Source organism: Panicum virgatum, chromosome 6N (assembly GCF_016808335.1).
Source record: "Panicum virgatum strain AP13 chromosome 6N, P.virgatum_v5, whole genome shotgun sequence".
NCBI classification, from domain to species: Eukaryota; Viridiplantae; Streptophyta; class Magnoliopsida; order Poales; family Poaceae; genus Panicum; species Panicum virgatum.
The window spans coordinates 50,400,374-50,409,782 of record NC_053150.1 but is presented as its reverse complement, the minus strand read 5'-3'; the positions used below and the strand labels follow the sequence as shown (position 1 = coordinate 50,409,782).

Below are 9,409 nucleotides of genomic sequence, written 5' to 3'. Positions count from 1 at the left end.
CTGCTGTTTCCGCCGGCGTGCTGCTTGCCTGGCAGCGACGAGACGGCACGACGGTCAACGACTCAACGGCGCCACATACAACAACCAATCGATCTCATGAACACGGAAAATCCCGTGCGATCAATTTAACACCCATGCACGATCGGGATTGCTCGCCGGTCGCCAGCGCATTCATACCCTGACTGCCAGCAGGGAAGCGAGCGAGCGGTTCATCGCCGGCAGGACCTCCACCATCACTGGAAGCACCTCCATCCGCAGCGGCACGTCCGTGTTCCAACCAACCAGCAATGAATCGATGACCAAGACCAAACAAATGTCCCCTTCATCAGCATCAGGAACAAATATGGAAAAAAGGAAATATTTTCAAAACAAACACGCAGGAGAGCTAAACTTTGAAGAGATTTCATTCACTCTCTGCAACTAAAGTGTGCCTAATCAGGGGCATATGAGCTATACCTGAACAGATTTCCTTCAAGTTCTGTAACTAAAGGTTGCCCAATAAAAGGTATATGAGCTAAACTTGGACAGAATTCATTAAAGTTCTGGAACTAAAAGGCAACAGATCGCACATATCCAGCATCCACCAACTACAGACTACAAAATTGCCACGGTCTCTTGACCACCTCGAGGAGTATTTATTTACTGCTTTCTTTCCTGGGAATTGGAACCCACCACCTACAAAAGAAATAATTTCAGTGTAAGATTAAAAGGCCAAACCCCACGATCTTCTGAACAGCTAACGTGAAAACAGTGACACGGCATAAAAGTTATAGTGCCCAAGTTGTGTTCTAGATTAAAAAAAATATCAAACCATAAAGGCATTATTAGGTTATCATGAGACACATGGGAAAAGACAAATTTTACCTATTCACTGCTTGATGTCTTCTTCGAATCAGAACCAAATAGTAAGGAGCGACACAGGAACACAGTGCTGAATCCGAAGAACCAACCCAAGCCTTTGAGTGTCCTTATGTCATGATCACGGATTTTCAGGCTGAAAAACAACAACATTAGTATCGAAATTGTTAAATTGTTTGACAGAAAAATGCATAGAACAATCTACTTACTCGAATTTATGTCCTTGACTTTTAAGCATCTCCTCCATTTTGAAATCATTTGCTTTGATTTCTAACTTTACCTTCAGCAAATCCACATAATGCTGCACAAAGAAGAAATTATAGTGCTGCACTTATAACTATAATAGCTCCTATCTAACTTTGTACCTTCAGGTTTTGCTGGTCGGCATCCTTTTTCAAGTCATAGCGAAGCTCAAGAACGGCTTTGTCAAAACTGTTTTTAAAAAACAAAAAAAAAAGTTACTGCTAAACTGGCAGTGACATCATATGTCTAAATTCAAGGGGCGCCATATCATAGAGACATGTAGTTATTGAAGATTGTGTTACCATACACAAAATCCAAAAGGAAGTTAAACAATGAAATAGTATAAATTCAAGGGGATATAAAGTCTGTTGATAGTTGCATACCTTCTTTCCTGGTCAATAAACCTTTTCTCCATATTAGTCTTCAGTTGATTCAGCTCCTTTTCTAGCATCAGCTTGGTATCTTCGATGGCCTTCTCACGCTGTGCGCACTGAAAATGAAAGAGATGAATTCGCTGTAGATACATTTGACAAATTCCACAACATTTGTAGGGAAACAGAAAAATACCATCACTTCAGTTGTCGACTCATGAAGGGTGCGTGCCTGCAAATGCTCTTCAGAAATCAGAAACAAGTCCCATAGCCAAGACAGATACAGTAACAAACAACAAAACATCCAAGAATTAACAGCTCCACATGCTCGCAAAAACACAAGTCACTCAACACCAGCAACAAAGTACTACATGAAAAGAACTGAGGATTAGTTATATTGTAGCATGCAAGGTAGTAGTTTGATGCATTGCATAGACCATAAATACAAACTGACATTGTTGTTTAGGTACAATGCAAGGTAGTAGTTGGTAGGGTAAGACTCAAATCACAAAATCACATGTTGATAAGTGATAACTTCTATATAATAAATGATGAGGTCCTCTCCCTCTGCTTACCAGTGTGTTTCTATACAACAAAAACTGGAAACTATAAGAAAGAATACCCAAGCACACATGATGAAAAATTATCCAACATAGTCATAGTGCATCCCAGTTTCGAGAATTCCTTCTCCATGTTCACATAGGAGAAATATTAATTCAACAGCATAGTGAGTTACACAATGTGCAGCTACTTAGTACAGAACTTTAGGGGGGGGGGGGGGGGGACACCAACACAAAATCAAGCAAACTTGAATATTAAAAAAGACTACAACGAATAAAGAATTTATACTATAATGAGTAATTATCGTATAATTGCTATTTACGTATAGGATGTCATATATACTATTATTCTGTTTTTTTTCTACTGCATAGGATCTCGGATACAATGCATGAAAATCTTGGATGGCATGTTATATATTACAAATATGTTTTTCATAACTGAAAAGCAATCATCATGAGGAGCTTAATCTTTTAAGAATTGATCAATAAGACAAAAGTAACAACAATACAGACAACAATAGTTACTTTGCAATGTAGTAAGAGCTTCTACACATGCTCCTATTGTGGTATTACTAAACCCAAAATTCTTCTAGAAAAAAAGTAAACAGAATGACGTAATAGACAACACTAGATCATGAGTCAGCATATGGATTTGACATCAACCAACCCATTTATGGCATCCTTCTTCTAAACTTGGTGATAAGAGCTGGTGGCCAAGTGGATTTCACCTCAAGACCCGACAACTACATCCAAGTCCTTAGATCCGTACTCGCGATTCGAGTACGGATCCTCGCTGTCTCTCTCTCTCTACCACCAGATCGTAGCGCATCGCGAATCAGAGAGAGAGGGCTACATCCAAGTCCTTAGATCCGTACTCGCGCGATTCGAGTACGGATCCTCGCTATCTCTCTCTCTCTACCACTAGATTGTAGCGCATCGCGAATCAGAGAGAGAGGGAGAGGGAGGGAGGGAGGGAGAGAGAGACCTGGGATCGGGATCCGGCGGCGAATGGGGAACGCTCTGCTCCGGCAAGCAGCCTCACCCCCGCGGAGCAGATCCGCCTGGACGAAGCCAGCGCCGCCATCCCAAGCGCAGCGGTTGATGTCTCTCAACGCTGCTGCTCCCGCCGCCGCTCCCCCTACCTCTCGCGGGCAGTTCACAAACTTGGAGGCCGGTCTGGCTGGAGCCTCGTGGGCAGTTGGGCTATGCGCGCACGGCGCCACGGAAGGCACCTGGTGGGACCAGGTGGGCACCGTCGCTCGCTCGCCTTCGCTAGGTATCCCCAACAATAACACCCAAAATACAAGATTCATCACAATTTCAAAAAAAAAAAATACAAGACCCATTTTCCGTTTGCATTGTGCTATATCCATTTTTGTCTTCTCCAAAAATAAGATCCAAAAGAAAAATCTTTGTGCAAATAGGTCTGCGGAAGAGAGAATATTCAGATTTGGGTTGTGCCTCTCTTGCACGTAATATCGATCCAAAAGAAAACTCTTTGTGCTGCCTCGCCGGCGCTGCTGCTGCGGTCGGAGTCTACGGCGCCGCTCGTGGTTCCGAGAAAATTCAGCAAATAGCACCGGTATGCTAGGGTGTTCACAAAACAGCACCGGTTTCCCGTGTTTTCTCAAAACAACATCGCAGTTATGGCATGGATTTAGGAAACAACACTACTCTTTTTTTATTCTTTGTTTCGATGGTTTTTTTTTTTTTGAGAATCACACAGTACAACGGAGACGCCCACAACACGCACGCACACTCACACCCTATGAATACACGTACGCAAACCCTACCCCTATAAGCACCTCCGAAGGACTGAGCACCGGCAGATCTGAAGATTCTCGAAGTCACCACTGGCGCCTCGTCATCGACGGGAACATCGCTTACCACTTAACGTGTAACACCGGTAAATCCTAGGAAAATCCCAGAAAAATGTGCGAGTACCAGGATTTGAACTCTGGTGGGTAGCGTCCCACTGGATCGTCATACCATTGGACTACAAGCCAATTGTTTGATGGTTTGCTTTCCTTTCCACAGTAACCAAAAGACCAGTTTGCCCTCTTGTGCTTGAGGCTCCTTCTTGAATCGTTCCCCAAGGCCCCAACAGCATCGTTCCGCTCTGCGTCTGGCCAAACCCTAGGCAACATGGCTAAAGCGGCGGCAAACCAGTCCAACAACTAAAACGAGATCGGGAGGGAGCGGCGAGGTGCAGAGATTGAGTAGGGGGGAGCTGGATGGATGATGATTGGCTAGGCGGGTGGTGGAGCGGTGCAGGTGGAAGCGAGCTGAATGGCGCAGACAGTACGGGCGGAGAGTTAGGTTTTTTGGATTTAATGTAGGGTTTAAAGTTTATAGATGTTTAGGGTTTTGAATTTTAGAATTTAGTGTTTATGGTTTAGAGGTTTGGGGTCTAGTATTTAGAGTTTAGGATTTTGGGTTTAGAGATTATGATTTAGTGTTTATTGTTTAGTGTTTAGGGTTTAGATGTTAGGGGTTTGTGGTTTATGAATTTAGGATTTAGTGTTTTGGGTTTTGGGGTTTTGGGTTTAGAGTTTAGGAGTTTGGGTTTAGTGTTGGAAATATGCTCTAGAGACAATCACATTTTCTTAGATTCATGATTAATAAAGTGTTCTTTGAATATTCATAGATGACAACTTATATTGATTAATGTTTATGTGAAGTATTTGTAGCATTAATTAGGCTGCCAAATAAGAAAAAAATCTGATGCGGCGTAAAAATCAAAGAAGAGAGAGAAGGAAAAATGTAGACACCGGGTCGCATGTATGATACGGTTTAAGTGGTTGTTCCAAGACACAAGAAACCAGTTGAATCCTCATTGGGCTAGGTGACTCGTTTCTTCCTCCCGCAAATTCCTCGTCGTCTCGATCCGCTACGGCAGCCTCCCGCCGCCATGGCTGCCTCGTGTGTGCACCAACTTCTCGCACGCAAGCTAAATCGTTGCAATTTTTTGACGCGCTCTCAACCTCTAGGCACCAAAATCCAGTGCAAAGGTTTGTCTTCCTATATATCTCATCCTCTCTTAGGATTTAGGGTTTGTCGATCCAGCCAAATCAATCCCCAATCGTGCATCCCTAAAAAAGAAACCGTCCCCCAAGAAGTATAGCAGCAATGAATCGATTGGAATAAAAAAAAGCTTCAGTCGAGATCCAATCGGACCACTGGGGAATTGGTCACCGTTGCTCCAACCGGCGGCGGCGCCCCGAACGACGGGGATGTTGGCCGAGTCCCTCGAGTTCCACCCGTTGGTCCAGAAGCCGGTAGTACCTTTCCTGCCATTGGAACTCATGCCGCTGGTCCATTGTGGCCGCTGGCATCTCTTGCCCATCCTTCACTATTAGCAATCGAAAAGAATCGGGTGCTCGTAGTTTAAGAGGGAGAGGGAGTGAATTAGCCAAATTAAAAATCTTAATCTCAAGATCAAACTAAATTGCACAAAAAATAAACTAGATCATGCTATCCAGATGTGCAACTATGGTTCATCTAGTGTGAAAACCCTCACCCCAAAAGAGTTATGCAACCTATAGCCAATCCTATCAAGATTCTACTCTACGAAAGTAAAGGCACATAAAATTGCAATAAGTAAATGCGGAAGTTTAAAGGAGGGATGAGAAAAAGCAAACTCTTTGACACGAGGATTTATCCCGTGGTTCAGTTAGCCACAAAGGCACACATACATCTACGTTGTTGAAGCACTCACAAAGAGTATTACTTCTCAGCCACCAATTCTCTTCCGTGAACACAATCACGATCACCTTGGCCCCGGGTTCCACTAAGGAGCTTCACCAAGAAGGGTGGGGTCTCCACGTCCCCCGCACAAAGCTTGCCGTCGCCGCTGCACACCAAACCGGAGGGTCGAAGACGTGCTGGCGAGTCAACAAGACTTCAAGGATGGCCGGCTCACCAAGTATATGTGGTGGTTCTCTCTTAGAGCCAAGACACAAGGCACACAACCTTGCTCACTCACTTAAGAGCTAATCTAGCACTAACACTCACTAAACATGTGCTAAACCTATGAATGTGATCAATAAGCACTTTGGTTGCTTGGAGATGTTGAGGATGTGTGTGGGACTTCTCTGAACTCCAGCAAAAAACAAATGACCGGGGGATGGCATATTTATAGCCCATCAAGTCGAATTAGCCGTTTTGAGCCGTTTTCTACGTGGGCATCGATAATCCGACGGCTTTTGAGTACTGGGCGTCGGATCATGATCCGATGCCACTATGGATTCCACGGTAACCGTTGAGTTTCAAACCAGTTGCTGACATCATTCGTCCGACGTATTAGTCCGACGGCCTTCAAACCTTGCGTCGGATCATCCGGTCCTGATGGCTCAATTTGAATTCCAAAACAACGTCTCTCATCATTGATCCGACCATTACTCCGACGCTTCAAATACCATGTGTCGGATCATCCGATCCTGAAGCAAATTATCCAACTCGAGAAACAGGCTCTCTGCAGAATCACCCGAGTCTTTGTCCGACCTTCAGTTTTCCTAGCGTCGGATAATCCGTGTGCTTTGATATGTTTATCTGACCCAGTGTATTCGGATTATCCGACCCCACTGAAAACTTCCTATTTCTGTTTTCTTTTTCACTGCGACCTGATATCTTTGCGGTGGATTGGGCGCTTCGTCTCGTCGGTGCATTGGACGTCTTGTCTCGATGGTGCATTGGACATCTCATCTTGTCGGTGCATTGCACGTCTTGTCTCGACGGTGCATTGGGCATCTCGTCTTGACGGCGCATTGGACGTCTCGTCTCGACGGTGCATTGGACATCCCGTCTCGACGGTGCATTGGACGTCTCGGAAATGGTTTGGACGTCATCCAAGGGACCTAAGAAATCCTACACATATGATCTCGAAACTCATTAGTCCCATTGATTGCATTGTCACTCGATCAGCAAAATCACTCGAAATGGCATAAATGGGGCCATGTTCGTTACAGCAACTTTGACTAGTATTGTAGCTTCTTGATGTGCTGCTATATGAACTGTTTACAGAGACTATCAGTTTGTGTCGCTGCGGGAAATAGGCGACTACAAAACTACTCGATTGCTCGTTTGTTGTGCACTTGATCGGATATGGTCTAGCATGCAAAGACTCGAGGATTCAGACTGGTTTAGTCCAAATGTTCCCTACGTCCGGTATGGGGGGTGGTGTTCTTGCTCTATTGCTCTCGAGCCCGGGTGCTCAAAGTTCAGAGGAGAGCTTACAAGCTGGTCAAGCAGTGTTGAACCTCTAGGAGTCCAACACTTTCCTACGTGGGGGCTTTCTCTTTTATAGTCCAAGGTGGGGCCCCCATTTACAAATATCTAGCACTGTGTCTTGGCACCATCGGGGTGCGATTCGTCCTCGTCAGTCGTCGGGGCCCACTCGGTCGGTCGGGAGTGGGCAGGCTTGATCCTAGCGATCTTCTAGGGCAAGGGATTATCCTAGCGATCTTCTTGGGCAACGCGTCCCCCGGTGCTGTCCCATCCTGGCTCAGTTGGGTCGGCACGACCACTCGGATGGTCGCTTGGGGGTCACCTCCGGTCTTGTCCGCCGGAGCCTACGTTCCTTGTCCGCGGGGCCATCTTGCGTAGCTCCTGTCACCGGATGGCGCGCCCGGTGAGGGGTGTCTTACCGAGGTCTGGCCGGGGGCGTTCGATCACGCTCACTGGCGTAATGAAATGGTGCGTAGAGGCAACCATTATTACAGCGGGGGAGGCAGCGTCTGCGGACGCCCCCTCCCGTTGTGTCGCGGGGCCCATGCGAGTGGCGCTGTCCCCTTGTCAGGGAGTCCAGCTGCTGAAGTCCTCGCCGCAAGATAAGGGGAGCTGGCGTCCCGAATCCTACACGGGGCCTATCTTGGCGCACGCTTGTCAGGAGGCGCGACATTCTTGGGGCGCACGTCCCGGGTCACCGGCATGGCTCTGACCCGGGGCGCTAGGTCGGGGGGTCGCCACGTATCCCGGGAGGTCGGGCTCCCGGACTTGTTGGCTTAGCAGCGAAGGCAGCTCCCCGCATGGGTTAGCGTGCCATTCTATTCTTGGCCCAGTGAAACTGCTGGGCTTCCCTTTATACGAGTCGGGCCCGCTGGGGATCCCGGGTTTACACCCCCGTCAGAGGCCCCCGAGCGGCTCTGCGATTTTTTAATAATCGTGGAGCCGCTAGACTTGGTCTTGATGACCCCTGACCGGGGCGTCCTATCCCACTGCCCGCGCCCTCAGCTTTCGGCGTGTGCCAGCGATGGCGTGACGGGGCCTGACCCGTCTTGATGGCCGGCTGAAAGGCCGTGGAATCTCGAGGCCGGTCGTCGCGTCTTATTACTGTGGTGCGAGCGCCTCGTTTTCCCCTGTTTGGGGCAGCCTCCCATTGGTGGGTCGTGCGGTGATCGTGCCCCGAGTGGCGCGGCGGTTTGTTCGGTGAGCTGGTGCCGTGCCGTCGGCATTTAAGAGGGGGTTCGATTAGGTGAGGGATCTTGGCGTGCCCCGTTCGGCCGGCCCACTGACTGCTGGGGCCATTTGTGCCCGCGTTTGCCTATAAATAGGGGTATTATGGATACATGGTTCCACATGAGTAGACAGATCATGGAAATCTCTTTGGTAGTTCTCTTCCTCACACCCCACACCGGTCCTCCAGATGAGAGTGGGCATGGCTTATTTTTCTGGTGCTAGAAGAATGCTTGCGAACGGCTGGGGATCCTCCTCAGGCATGCACTCGTCAACGAGTTCATCCTGCCAACCGCTGCCCGGCACCGAGGAGTTCGAGGGCTTGCTACTGGAGTTAGGCAAGCCAGGCCACTGGTCTGCCAGCTCCCTTGCCAATCAGCGAGGGGGGCTCCCGGCTTCTGCTGGCCTCCTTGGTCTCCCCTCGGCGCCGGTCTGGAGACTTGGTGGTGGTGCGGACCTTCCCTGCCACGGGGGTCGCCCCTCTGTGTCCTTCTTGCGGTTGCCGCTCCCCCGAAATCTCGGGTGGGCATCTCACGCGTCATCGACGCGGAGCTGCGGATCCGCTGTCTCGTCTTCCAGCTATAGCTGGAATGCTGCACAGCTCGGTGTTGTGCTTCGTGGCAGCAGGGGACGGTCATGGGCTCCTCGCTTATCAGGCAGGGTGGTCTTGCAGCCAGGATGGGTCTCCGCGCCTCCCTTTGGAGGCGGACGGTTGGAGTGGTGCGACTGGAAGGCGTCGTGGCCAACGGAAGGAGATCATGGCCTGTCATCCAGTGCCTGAGGAAGATACCCAGAAGCGGCGCCGGTGTGGAGTTCTGGCTAACCTCAGCCCCATTAAACTCCCCCTCGTCGGCGTCGTCTGCCTCTACCTCCTCCGGGGGGCTCTTGGCGCAGTTGGTGCTGGAAGAATGCTTGCGAGGTGCT

The 9,409-nt window shown here is 48.5% G+C and overlaps 1 protein-coding gene across 3 annotated transcripts; it reads right to left on the bottom strand.

Moving 5' to 3' along the window:
* Nucleotides 1-381: 381 nt before the first annotated feature.
* On the bottom strand, nucleotides 382-3,229 carry LOC120679641. 3 transcript variants are annotated; one of them, XM_039961279.1, is made up of 7 exons: nucleotides 3,018-3,227; nucleotides 1,669-1,704; nucleotides 1,485-1,591; nucleotides 1,224-1,290; nucleotides 1,068-1,159; nucleotides 865-994; nucleotides 382-675 (listed from the first exon to the last, which is right to left on the bottom strand). In XM_039961279.1, the coding sequence occupies exons 1-6, from the start codon at nucleotides 3,114-3,116 to the stop codon at nucleotides 865-867; spliced, it is 531 nt and encodes a 176-aa protein (XP_039817213.1). In that variant the 5' UTR covers nucleotides 3,117-3,227; the 3' UTR covers nucleotides 382-675. The 3 variants fall into 3 exon arrangements, with proteins under 3 accessions (XP_039817213.1, XP_039817214.1, XP_039817215.1); XM_039961280.1 differs by having other exon boundaries at nucleotides 422-675; nucleotides 1,669-1,839; nucleotides 3,018-3,154; XM_039961281.1 differs by lacking the exon at nucleotides 1,669-1,704 and having other exon boundaries at nucleotides 639-675; nucleotides 3,018-3,229.
* Between the last annotated feature and the right edge of the window lie 6,180 nt (nucleotides 3,230-9,409).